Source organism: Lutra lutra, chromosome 4 (assembly GCF_902655055.1).
Source record: "Lutra lutra chromosome 4, mLutLut1.2, whole genome shotgun sequence".
Taxonomy (NCBI): Eukaryota; Metazoa; Chordata; class Mammalia; order Carnivora; family Mustelidae; genus Lutra; species Lutra lutra.
This window is the reverse complement of record NC_062281.1, coordinates 181212231-181225510: the sequence shown is the minus strand read 5'-3', so window position 1 is coordinate 181225510 and position 13280 is coordinate 181212231. Positions and strand designations below refer to the sequence as shown.

Sequence of the window (13280 nt, the reverse complement as noted above, 5' to 3'; positions counted from 1 at the left end):
AAGGGGGTGGCACTCCCGGCCCTGACAGGTAGGGCCAGCCCTCGTTTTGGGCAGCCCCTTCCCCGCCCTCCCCCCGGGTCCCCTCTCCCTGCCCCTGTCAGCCGCGCCAGACGCTCTCCGGCTTTGCAGCATTCAATAAAAATTCAGAAACATTTGGGCTGAAATCGCTGCTTTATCTGGAGGAGCCACAGCGCCGGGAGAGACCACTGCTGCGCGGGGGGAGCTCCGGGTCTCCGTCGCCCCTACGCGCGAGGTCTCAGCGCACCAGCGCCCGCGCCGCCCCCGGGGTGGGCCCGCAGGCGCGGGGGGGGGCTCGGGCTCGGGGGGCGAGCGCGGCCAGCTGGGGTCCCGGGCGCGGGCGGGGGGCGGCGGCCGGGCCGGGCTCCCCCCGCGCCCGAGGCTCAGGTGGGCCGTGCCCAGCGCTGGCGGAGCCCGGGTCCCCGTTCTGCCCGGGCTGGATGGCTCATTCTGCTGGCTGCGCGGTGGCGGCGGCTGTGTGTGCGCCGCGCCTCGCCGCTCCCCGCCGGCCCCCCGAGCCCGGGGCGCGCGCTGCCGCCCGGGCCCCGCGGCGCCGCGGCCCGAGGCCCCGGGAAGCGCAGCCATGGCCCTGCGGAGGCTGGGGGCCGCGCTGCTGCTGCTGCCTCTGCTCGCCGCGGTGGAAGGTGAGCGGGCGGGCGGGCGGGCGATGGGGGCGGGGAGCGGCCGGGCACGGGCGGCCGCCGGCGCCCACCTCCGCCCCGCGGCCCGCAAAGTTTGCCCGGGGGCTCGCGCCGGGCGCAGGTGGCCGCGGGGAGGTGTGTCCGGCCGCGCCGGGAGGCGCGGGCCCCGCAGGCGCCCGGGGAGCGGCGGGCGCTGATTGACTGTGCCAGGAGGAGGCGAAGGGACCATCTTGCCGAGGCTTTGTAGCCAGCCCGGCGAGCGCCGCCCAGGGCCGGGGGCTGCCCACGCGCGCTCGCCGCCCCCGGCCCGGGCACCCCCTCCGTGCGGGCCTGGCCTGGCTCGGCACGGGGTGCAGGGGCGCCGGCCCGGGGGCCCGGCGCGCAGTCGGGGCTGGAAAGTTTGGCAGGGAGCAGAGGGAGGGCGGCACCGCGGCTGGCCGGGGCGGGGGCCGGCGGTCTGCGCCCCCGGGATGCGGCCGGCGCCCCGAAGAGCAGGGGTGGGGGGGTACTGGCAGAGTGGAAGTGAACGCGCCAGCCTCCCGCGCCGGTGCCTGCCCATCGCCCGCGGCGTACAATGGGGTCCCCTCCCGGGGAGGACTACGGGGGGCGGGGGATGGGTCCGTGGGCATCTCTCCGCGGCGCGGGGTCTCCGGGCACCCCTGCCGGCCACCGCCCCGCTGGCGGCAGAGCTCAGCGTGGCCGCTGGAGCCCCGGGAACTCTCCAGCTGCCGCCAGGGCCGGACCAGATGCTCTTGCCATGTGTTGGCTTTGGCCGGGGTCGCCGGTCCCTCTCCCCATGGCTTCGTGTGTTGGTACCACCCGACCCCCAAGGGGTCAGGGTGGCTGCCAGTTCTCCTGAGCCAGCTTGCTCTGGAGGGAAAGTTAGTGGGCTCTGGGTGTGTCCACAGAGATGGCCAAGCTTGTAGGGCGAGAAATGAATACGAATAATGATTCTCATGCGTACTGCACTTTACAGTTTTCAACCCGCTTTACAGTTTATGAAGTACTTCGCACTACATGCAGCTCTCAGTGGTTTACAACGTGCTGCACAGTTGACAAGGTACTCTGAGCTTTACAAAGTGCTTTCCCACCCACAATTTTGTTGGATTCCCCAGGTGGGCATGATTGTTACTCCCTTTTAATAGAAAGGGAAACTGAGGCTCAGAAGGTCAGTGGCTCGCCCATGGCCTTTGCGTGATAAAAGGCAGAACCCAGGGCTGGGGTCTCTGAAGCCTGGGCTCCGCTCATATTGCTGGCTTTTCTTGCCCCTGAACCGGGTGAGCCCTTCTAGGATTCTGCCACCCTAGGCTGAGGGGTGAAAGCATACGTCCCCTCATCTCAGGCCACTTTGGGTGGGTGGGGAGCCCCTTCTCCTTTTGCAACTCAAAACAAACACAAAAACAACAGAACAAAAACCTGATCAGACCAGGAGCAGGACTGTGGCTGCTGCAAAGGGCATGATGGGGGACCCCATGCTGTAACTTTAGTTTTGCGCTTTTATGTGTGTGTGTGTGTGTGTGTGTGTGTGTGTGTGTGTGCGCGCGCGCGCGCTTGCGCTTTAGTGACCTCAGTTTGCGGGTAGAGGGGTGTCCCTAGATGGCAGTTGGTTTCTCGAACGCAGGCAACTGTCCTTCAGCTCCTGGAGGATTTGGTGGTTGCCTGTGGTTTCCCAGAATGGGGCCACTGGGGCACCGAGGGTGACACGGGCCCTGGGTGTGGAGGGCAGCCTTGGGGCCTGGCTGCTGGCGGGAGTTCCCTGGAATATGGCTGAGGTACCACTTATTAACTATGGCTTTGGGGAAATGACTCATGTGTTGGCCCGCTATACATTGGGATGTTTACAGTATTATGGGGAGCTTGGTATAAATATTGCTCTTTAGGTTGCCGTCAGCGGTGCTGGAGGGGAAGAAAATTGGCCCCTCTCGCGTTGGAAGAGGCCTGGGTGTGTTTTTAATTACCATGGGGTGGATGGAAGGCCCGTGCCTGTCCTGTCGTGGCCCTGGCTGGGGATGGTTGGGATCTGGTGGACCGTGGCTTGGCTGGACTGTGGGCCCCGGAATACAAAGCTGATCAGCTGCTGACATCACAGGAGGGGACGGCTGCTGGGGTGGGGGAGGGCACTCCAAACCTTGCTTCAGGCCCTTCCTTTGCCCCTCCACCCCCAAGATACGAAGCAATCTTGTTTGTTAGGGGTTAACCAGGAGCTGGCCAAACAGATGGGGCTGTGGTGTGAGGTGGAGGTCAAGGGCCCTGCTTCTAATTTACTCCAGGACCCTGGGCCAGCTCCCTCCCTTACAGGGGCCTCAGTGTGCCTCTGTGTAAAATGGTCTAGGAGTTCCCTTGGGGTTCCATGATATGCACCCACTTCCTCTCTCTGAGCCTGTTTCTTCCTCATCAGGTGAAGGCACAATTATAGGGCCCATTTTTTCTGTCTCACGGGGGTGTTTGTGAAATTCAGACCACATAACGGACAAGAAAAGCCTACCTTAAGGAGCTGTGTATGGCCTTTGGGGGGTGGGAGATGAGGATGGGCAGGGCTGCTCGTGGCTCATCCCAGAAGAGACGGGGTTCAGCTGGGAACAGTGCAGTCTGTGGAGACAGGTCTGCAGCTTGGGGTGTCAGGAGGACTGCCCCTGTGTCAATGAGTCCCCCGAGTCACATGGACGGCACTCCCCCTCCCTGCTCCTCATACCCTGTGGTAGCAAGGCTGTCCCAAGCATCAAGATCTTAGGAAACCCCCAGGCTTTAGAACGAGAGAGGGGAGAGAAGGTGTATGTGCACTGGGAGATGGGGGGGCTCCAGGGTGAGTATGGCAAGCTCAGTAACTCCCCCAAACCATGAGACACTTCCCACCCCCTCACCCAGGGAAACACAGTCTGGAACATCTGGAGTGGGGGCTTAGAGAGGGATGGAAGTGCTCTGGGGACACGTCCAACAGGAGAAGAGGCCAGTGACGGACCAGCCACTAGATGGAATCCAAAGGTTGAAGTCTAGAGAAAATCGGTCTCTGTGCATTTGCTCATTTGGTCTCCAAATGTTTATGGAGTTTCCTCTCTGGCTGCTGTGGTGCTAGACCCTGGGGCCAGCAGGGAGATAGGGGACAAGCTGATAGGGAAAACAGTTGGCAGTATATAATGTGATAAGTGTGCCCCAGAGTGTTGCCAGGAGGAAGTCGGGTACCACCTGGGGCTCAGGGACCGTTTAAGGATGGGAGAGGGCTGTTTCCTCTTTTATGGCTTTAGTCTTTGCCTCGTTCTCTCGCCCTGTTTCATTCTCCCTGCAATGAAACTTCCCCAACCACCTGTCACAATAAAGAACTGTGTTCTCTAAAAGTGAAGGAGGCTGCCTTTGGGACTAGAGGATGAGGAGGATTTTACCTGGAAAGAGAAGCAGCTTGTGGAGGGACGTGGAGGCGTGGGCTGGGGGCTCACTTGGGTGCATCTGAGGACGATGGGTGTTGAAGGCAGCAAGGGGGGATGAGCCTGAAAGTCGAGGGCAGGACAAGTCCCGAAAGGCTAGGACGGAAGGCTGAGGAATTTGGGCTTGATGCTGAGGGCAGTGGGGAGCCATAGAGATTTGTGTTTGGAAAGATCTCCGCCGGCCAGTGTGTGGGATGTTCAGAGGAGCCAAACCTGGCCCCACGCACTTGAGAAAAGGCTGGCTTGGCTGTTCTCTGCTAGACTGTGAGCTCCCTGAGGATGCTTACCTGGCTAACTTTATGTCCACAGTTGTGGTAAAAAGAGGTCAGTTCCAATGCCACCTCCCCAGAGGCCTTCCGTGATTACCTCATCCAAAATAGACTCAGTCTGGCCACTTTCTAACCCACCTGCTTTGTTTTGCTTCCTAGCACGCACAGCCACGTGACCCGGTACCACGGCGTTGTTCGTTTCCTTGTTAGTATTCACCCGGCCTGCTAAACTGTGAACTCTGGGAGGGAAGAGGCTGTTAGCGACCGCGTTTGCTGTGGCATCCCCGTGCCTAGAACTGCACCCGGTCCCATGGGTCCCCAGGAACTGAATGACACAATCAGCTAAGGCACATTGAATGAATGTGTGCCGCGTTGAGCGCGTGAACGAATATATCACATTGTGTTACGTGGTAAGGGTCAGGGGAATGACACAGAGATGAAGGAGAGAGTCCACCTGGCCGGAGAGACGAAGGAAGTCTCCCCGGAGGGAGAAGCTGAGGGTCTGGCTGGAACAGGTACACAGGACACAGCTCAGCCAGGCCTGAGGGTTCAAATAGGTGAGCAGCCCCTATGTGCTAGACGTCGTCGTTCCCTTCTTGTGAGGGTGGAGGGAGCCTGCCCTCCCCCCAACACCCTTCTGGGCTCTCCCACCACCCCCTCCTGGCTCTCTCTGGGGCCTACCTCTTGGGCATTGCCTAAGGCCCAGCGACCTTCAGTGGGATTAATTTGGAATTGTTTTTCCTTTTATGTTTGTTTCTTCTGCTTTTCATTTTTAAAGGAGGCTGCTTTCATGTATCCGTCTTAGCCAGGAAATCTGGGCTTAGATTTAAAACCCAAATGCTGTATAATTCAGAAGCAAGTTGACTTATTCATTCATTCCCCCATCCATCCATGGGCACCCACTCCATGTCAGGTGCAGGGTCGGGGGAAGGCGTTCTGGTTTCGGAGGGGAAACAGAGCCAGCGTGGGGTAGAGAAGAAACACCACGTTCTAAGGCAGTCGGATCTGGGTTTAAAATCCCAGCGTGCTGTGTCCTGGGCAAGGAACTCAGATCCCCTGGACTTCTGTTCCCCCAGGGGTTTCAGTGGACACCCACAAAAAGTGTCAGACACTCGGGCACGTGGCCGTGAACATCAGGGCCCTTTCGAGGACCCCTCCCTGGGAGCGTAGGCACAGTCCGTTACGGCCGTGTCCTAATATGGCCTCCTTTTTGGCATTTGGATTTTCCAGGCAACAAATTAACCCTCAGTGTCTCTCTCAACCCATGGTGGGGGCTCCCAGTGCCCCCCAATCTTGGGATGGCAAGCCCCCAAGCGTGGGTGGGCCCTGAGCTCCATCTCCACCTCCTCCTCCGTGGCCTTGTTGGGGCCAAGTACTTGGGTTCTTCTACCAGAGGGACTCTCAGCAGGGGTCCACAGGCCTCCTTAGTTCTGGGCATCTGCGATCACCCTGAGAATGTAATAGAGTACTGGATGTTTATACAGATTTTCCTAGGAAGAGGGTCCTTAGTTTCAGAAGTTGCCCACTAATGGTGAGAACACTAACGCATGCAGTGGGGGGCTTGCTTCTCCTAACTCTGGAATCCCAGGTTTGCTCCCACCCCTGCGAGCCCTTCTGCTCTGCTATGGCCCCAGGCCCTCCCCTGAGGTGGTTCTTCCTGGTGCTTTTGCCTTTCTCCCCCCACAACTCCATCAAGGTTTTGCATCGGCTTGAGAGCAGGTCAGGTTCTCTGCGCAGCTGTGCCGGGCTCTCAGCAAAGCCCAGGGTGGCAGCTGGGCAACTCCGCCACCTAGGGCTCACCTATGAGTTTAGGCTGCAGGTCGGACCCCTGCGGGAAGGTGTGGATGGAGCTGGCTGGGGACAGGAGGCCTGGACCAGGCAAGGTAGGGGAGCTGTGCTCCCTCCCTGGGTGGAGGGGTGAGATCAGGACGGCCTCCTGGCAGAGATGGGCCTGGCCTGCTTGCCTGACTTAGCTGGAGATTTGATAGATCAAGAACAAGGCCTAGGAGTCTGTATCTTTAACACATTCCCCTGGTCTTTTCCATTGGGCAGACAGATTTGTCCCCCAGAGGCCTAAGATAAACCACAGGACTCCTGGGAAAAAGGAAGAGAAGCCACAGCGGGAAACTGGAAAAGACTGAAATGAAGCGAAATCAATCAGAGTTAGCGCCACCTGCCCGGGCTGCCTGCCTGCTGGTGAACAGAGAGGCTGGGCTGGGGGAGGGCAGGGAAGAATGTTTGCACAGCTCCCGGGGGTGGGGCAGGCGGTTGATGGGACAGCACCTGGAAGCTTCCTGATTGGGATCGGCCCAGTCTGATAAGGCGGCTGGAAAGCCCTTTAGGGCCTCTTAAGGCAGCTGTCGTCTGGAGGGTGGGAGAAGGGACACCTGTCCCTTTGGCGCCCCTGTGTCACCTGGGGAGCTTGTGCAGGCCACCTTAGCCTGGTCCATGCTAGGTGAGCTTCCTGGAACCATCTATCACCCCGCTGTAGCCCCCTGGGGGCGGGGGTGTCCTCAGGGAGGAGACCTTGCCTGCTCTGTGGCCCATGACAAGTGGTGCCCCGAGCCTTAGCTCCCTCACCTATAACCTGGAGATGTAAATGCATTTGCTTCTCACCAGCTCTTGGAGAGGATTAAATGAGATGCTATAGACAATGACCAGCAGTGCAACCTGCCCCGTGGCCGTTCCCGGACGTTCACTGGTTGTCATTACTGTGAAATGTCAGCACCTTCACTCCTCACCAGAGTGCTTGTTCCTTTCTCTGAAACCCCACAGCCCTTTAGCTTAGCCCTGACTACTTTCTCTCTTGTTCCATAAACAGCTTAGCCTGGGGGCTACAGGAAGGTGTTCTGGAGTCAGACCATCCTTTACTGTGTGTCCTTTGGCAGATTACTTAACCTGTCTGAGTCCCGGCACCCTGCTCTCTAAAATGGGGATAACAGCGACACCTGGGTGGCTCAGTCGGTTAAGTGTCTGCCTTTGGCTCAGGTCATGATCCCAGGGTCCTGGGTTCGAGTCCCACATCAGGTTCCCTGCTCAGCGGGGGGGTCTGCTTCTCCCTCTGCCTCTCCCCCCCACCCAGCCCCCAGTTTGTGCAGTTACACGCTGTCGCTCTCTCTCACTGTTTCTCTCTCAAATAAATAAGATCTTAAAAAAAAAATGAGATGGGGATAGTTTCCTGCTCTTGAGGTGGTTGTGAGGAATGAACGTGTTAATCCACACAAGATAAAGCCGAGTGTGTGCGTCAGGGCTGATGGCCCTGCGGTAAATATTAACCGGTCGCTACTGCCCTATACCAACAGCAAACGGGCTTCAGAGTGGGGAAACATGGGTGCTGACTCACTGGGGGGCTCCACTCCGGCTCCCCGCACACCACTTCACTCGACCGTCGGAAAAGACCAGAGATACAGTATCAAGTTCTGAGCCTTCTAGAGCAAGGATCTGACTCTTCCTGGGTAGTTGAGAGACCCCTCCAGCCTCTCTCTCTCTCACTGGGACCCATCCCTTCCCCAGTTGTGCCTCCCTAATCGCAGGAGAGCGGTGGGCTCCTCTGTAGCTGTGTGTTCCAGGCGACGTGCCATGGTAATGATAACGGCCATCGATCCTTGTACCAGACATCGGGTATCGTGTGTGTCATCTGGTGCAATTGCCCCAGGAGCCACCATCCAGTTTTAGTGTCATGCCCATTGTACAGATGAGAAAACTGAAGCTCGGAGTTTTAGCCCAAGGACCTAAAGCTAGGCAGTGGGAGTCGGGAATTCAAACCCACGTCGGGATGACTCCAAAGCTCTTACTGCTTACTGCCACTCAAGCCGCTTCTGGAATGTGCCTCCCAGCCCAGAGAAAGGGCTTGGCTCTGGCGAGGGTCTCCAGGGCAGCCGTCCAACCTCTGACTCCATCAACATCCTGAGATAATGCAAGCAGGAGGGTTCTGGAACTCACAAACCTGCCATAAAAATGCAATCTCTGTCATAATGGCCAGAATAATGTTGTTCTAACTTAGACAAATCGGGTGTTAACTCGTTATACTGTAAGGGGCGCCTCCACAGAGATGGGAGACGCCGCGCCGTTTGTAGCTTGTACTTCCAAATCTGTTAGCTCATCGGGTTCTCGCAGCAACCCAATAAGTGGGTAGGAGCCAGGGGGCCCATTTTAGAGATGAGAAAACTGAGGCCTGGGGGGGATAACACTGCTTGCCCAAGACCAAGCTGCAACTGCAGCGCCAGACCAAGCTGGAAGCCCAAGGCCAATCTCAATGGCCCAGAGATCACCAATCCAATTTGAATTCTTTGCCAACATTTAAAAATCAAGAGATTTTAGAGAGAAATCCTCTTTCTGGCTTCTGTGAAAAGTCAGACAATCTGGCTTCGCTGGGCGCACATCCTACACGGCCACAGTTGGTGGAGCCGAGTAGTGGCTGCCTCTTCCAACGGCTTGAGAGCTAGGGGTAACTTGCTACCAACTTGCATTACACCTTTGTGTAACTCTTCTTCTCCTCCTCCTCCTCCTCCTTCTTCTTCTTCTTCTTTTTAAAGATTTTATTTATTTGGGGCGCCTGGGTGGCTCAGTGGGTTAAAGCCTCTGCCTTCGGCTCAGGTCATGATCTCAGGGTTCCGGGATCGAGCCCCGCATAGGGCTCTCTGCTCAGCAGGGAGCCTGCTTCCCCCCCACTCCCCGCCCCCACCTGCCTCTCTGCCTACTTGTGATCTCTGTCTGTCAAATAAACAAATAAAATCTTAAAAAAAAAAAAGATTTTATTTGTTTGTTAGAGAGAGAGAGAAAGTGAGAAAAGGAGCACAAGCAGAGGGAGGGGGAAAGGAAGAAGCTGGCTTCCCGCTGAGCAGGGAGCCTGATGCAGGGCTCGATCCCAGGACCCTGGGATCATGACCTGAGCTGAAGGCAGAGGCTTAACGACTGAGCCCCCCCAGGCACCCCTGTAACTCTTCTTGCCCCTGGAGGCACAAGTTTTCCTTATAAATCTGCCCCCTTCTCCCTGTGTGATCTGGAGTAAATTACTGCTCCTCTCTGGGCCTTAGCTGCCTCTTCTTGTAAAATGAAGGGGTGGGACTCCATGGTTTGGGAGGCCCCTCCCAGCACCTGCATTCAAATGCCCAATGCCAGGCTCCAGGCAGGGAAGGGAAGGGGAGAGCTATAAAAAGCACAGGGATCTGTTCCTGGAAAGTTTATCAGTTATCTTTTGCTACGTAACAAGTCATCCCAAAACTTGCTGGCTTAAAACAATGAGTTATTATTTGTTCTGATTCCGTGGACAGGCTGGGTTCTGCCTGGCGTTCACTCTGCTCCTTGTGGCATTAGCTGGGATCACTCGTGAGCCCACACTCAGCTAGGTTGTGCCAGAAGGTCCATTGTGGCCTCATGTACCTCTCCAAGGCCCTGGTCAGGATGGCGGGGGCTGGACCTGCTCTCACATTCCTCAGGATCTCTCACCAGCAGTGGCCCAGACTGACTTGCTTTCCATGGTGGTTGGCTCTCAGGATGGGGAAGCAGAAACCATCCAGACTTCTGAAGACCCAGGCTGTAATGTCACAAAATAACACCCCTGCCACCAAAAAAGGGTCACAGAGCCATATCAAATTCCTCCTGGACTTCCTTATCAGGTTCAAGGTGGGGGGAAATATACTGGGCTGGATTTTCTGCTCATTTGTTAAAGGAAAGTCCCATTTCTTTCTTTCTTTCTTTCTTTCTTTCTTTCTTTCTTTCTTTCTTTCTTTCTTCCTTCCTTCCTTCCTTCCTTCCTTCCTTCCTTCCTTTCCTTCTTTCTTTCTAAGTAAGCTCTGTGCCTTGTGTGGGGCTCGAACTCACAACCCTGAGAGCAAAAGTTGCACGTCCTGCTGACTGAGCCAGCCAGGTGCTCCCAAGAAAGCCCCATTTCTAGCTCAGTGGTTTAACACATAAAATTTGGCTCTGCATTGCCCACGGTCTTCAGCACATCTTTGGAGGAGATGCTTAGAGATTGGTATCTCCCACCCACCCACTTCACCACCGGCACACATCTCCAAGTGCTCTGAGCCAAGCTGTGGGCCAAACTTGGGCTTAGACCCCCCCTTAATGGGAGGAGTGGCTTTGTGTCTAGTAATGCCAATGGGAGGCATTGGCAAAGGCCATATTTGGAGACGATCTGCTACAGGGAGCTTATAGTCTGGTGCAGGGGTGTGGGGAACAGGAAGCCAGAAACCCTACTCCCTACCTTCTCTTCCCCTCCCACTCCACCCCCTGCACTACTTCCCTGCCCTGGCTTCCAGGGTGATCTGTTTCCCCCGAGAGGGCGAGGGACTCTCCTCTTCACCTTATCCCATGCTCAGCACAAAGCCCGTGACAGGCATGAAATAGATGTTTATGCAGCAAATGACAAATAATTAAACACGGCAGCCAGAATCACAGATACTCAAGATCTGGCATGAGGCATAAGATCAGAGAAGGGGGCCCTGGTCTGGTGGGATTGAATTTGGAGAATGGGGCCAAGGCACTCCTGTGGCCTGGGGCAGGACACATCACCCCTCAGGGCCTCAGTTTCCTTATCAGTAAAATTGAGGATCATAATTTCACCCACCTCAGAAGGCCATGGCAAGGAGCAACTGTGTTCTTCACTCAGCTGTAGAAGAACCTGTAACGGTGTGACCGGTTTGTCACTCCCACCTTGGCCAAGGGCCACTGCAGGGGTAGGGAAGCCTTGGTGGAAACTAAGAAGTCTAGAGGCATTGGCCTGCTGCTGTCAGATCTAAGTTTGGACCGTAGGTTGGCCCAGAGTACCCAGATATGTTGTGCCAGTGGGGAGATGGAGTGGGTTGGGGGCACACTGAGCTCTGAGTGGGAGCCAATTGTTAGATGACAGTGTCCCGGAGATAGGACCTGTCCTCCAAGGAAGGCAGGTGCTAACCACTCCTGACTGTGTTGCTGTGCTGGAATTGGGGTTCAGTTTTCTCACATCCTCTGATTTTTCAGTGTTTTGATGTGTATGGGAAAAATGAGCTTTTACACGTTTGTGCAGTGCATTCTAAAACATAGTCCTGGTCAACCCAAACCATGTTTGGGGGCTGGATCTCGTTCACTGACTGGCAGTTGACAAGCTCTGGTTCAGGTGTGTTGGGGGTGGGGGGGAGGAGCCAAATAGCAAGAGCATCGTTATCCCCATTTTACAGATGGAGAAACGGGGGTGCCAAGAGCTGAAGTGACTCACCCCAGGTCACACAGCTCGTAGGTAGGGAGGTTGCTGGAAATGGGTGTTAATCTTGAATTGGGGGATTCCTTTCCCTGTAATTTCGCTCCACACTTCCTTTTCCTGCCTTCCAGAACAACCCAGAAGCATAAGCTCCTTCTTGCAGCTATCTGCCGTGTTTGAAAGCAGAGGGCATGTCTTCCGTTGGGTTTCTTCTTTGGGGCAGAGTGGCTGGAGTGGAAAGCCCTTGGTCTTACAATAGAAATGTGCCAGGTTGGACCTTCAGCTTGACGCCACAGCATGACCTTGGCCCTTTAACTTACCTCCTTGAGCCTCCATTTCTTCCTCTGTGACACTGCGCTAGGAAAGTCTTCCTAAGAAGCAACTTCTTAGATGATTCTTAAGGAAGAGCCAGGGAAGACGTGGCAAGGCAGGCATCGTAGACGATGGGATGGCATTTGCAAAGGTCCGGGCGGGGGGCCTCTGAGTGTGCGGTGCGCCGGGGAGCTGGAGAGAGCCCTGTGTGGCTGAGAACAGGGCGTGCCAAGCACCAGGGCGGGGTGCAAGCTGCCTGGCCGCAGCAGGGAGAGAGCATGGGGTCAACATTCCCATTATGGCGACGACATATGTCCACAGCACCAACTTGTCACTTGGCCTGAGTCCATGGGAAGCCGGAAGGACAAAAAGCATCGGAAACATGTAAGTGGGGAGAAAGCGGCTTAGCGCACAGTGGGATGCGTCCCGCCTGAATGGGGCTTCTCCGCCTCTCACGGGGAGGCAGAGCCTGGGAACAGCCTCGGCCAGAGCCCGCAGGGCCTTTCTGGAACCCACGAAAGGCCGTGGCCCAGGGAGTCTGTTCGAGTCAGGGCCCCGGCCCATCCGTCCTCTTGCCTATCCCCATCAGCGTCAGCTGTCATTCCCCCATGGCCTCAGATGGCAGCTCCCGTGGCTCTTGGGAGAACAGCCGAGAGGCCCTGACGCTGGGTGTCCCCAAGCCGTCCCAGAAGCCCGGCCATGCCAGCAAAGCTTGGGACTCCCTTCTGGAGTTGAAAGGGTTCTGATGTCCCCTTGGCCTGGGTCCAGGGACGTGGAAGAGGCAGGAGACCCCAGAGGAAGATCCTGGACTTTGGAGACGGGCAGACCGTTCAAATCCCGGCTTCTCCACGTGTCTGTCATGTCACCTGGGGGTGGGACACTTCATCCTCCTCCGCCTCAGTTTCTCTTGTCTGTAAAATGAGGATGATCTCGCCTGCCCTGTGGCGTCGTCTGGGGGAGTTAAAAGAGATGACGTATGAAAGGCAGGTGTTTGCTGAACCTCTCCCAGCCTCAGCTTCTCAGCGGTTCCTGTGAGAAGAAGAAGAATAATCATCAAAGCAGCAGCTAACATTTACCAAGGGCTTGCTAGAGACCAGCCACCGGATTTGAGTGTTACTATGACCTGCGTCCTAGAGACGAGAAAGTTAAGGCTTCGAGATGTTAAGTAATTTGCCTACAGTCAGTAATGGAGCTGGAATCCCATCTCAGGGAGCCTGACTTCACGACAGATCAACAAAGAGTTGATTCCTTCTTCTCTTTAATGTTTCAAATATACAGGAAAGTTGAAAGTGTAGTACAATAAATACCGCCTTCACCCAGATTCAACAGTTATGGAAGATTTTGCCCCATCTGCTCCCCTCTGGGTACGGGTATGTGTGCACGTATGTGTGTGTTTGACCAGAAGTTACAGGCGTGGACAAAGAACTAGTGTTATTGAGAA

At 56.3% G+C, this 13280-nt stretch overlaps 1 protein-coding gene across 3 annotated transcripts in view; it reads left to right on the top strand.

The window, feature by feature from the left end:
- The first annotated feature begins 483 nt into the window (after positions 1 to 483).
- The window catches only part of EPHB2 (EPH receptor B2), a 183563-nt gene continuing 170766 nt past the window's right edge, over positions 484 to 13280 (top strand). For all 3 annotated transcript variants that reach the window (XM_047727698.1, XM_047727697.1, XM_047727696.1), the window contains exon 1: positions 484 to 662. In XM_047727698.1, coding sequence (XP_047583654.1) covers positions 602 to 662 — 61 coding nt within the window. In that variant the 5' untranslated portion in view covers positions 484 to 601. The remainder of the gene's footprint in view (positions 663 to 13280) is intronic.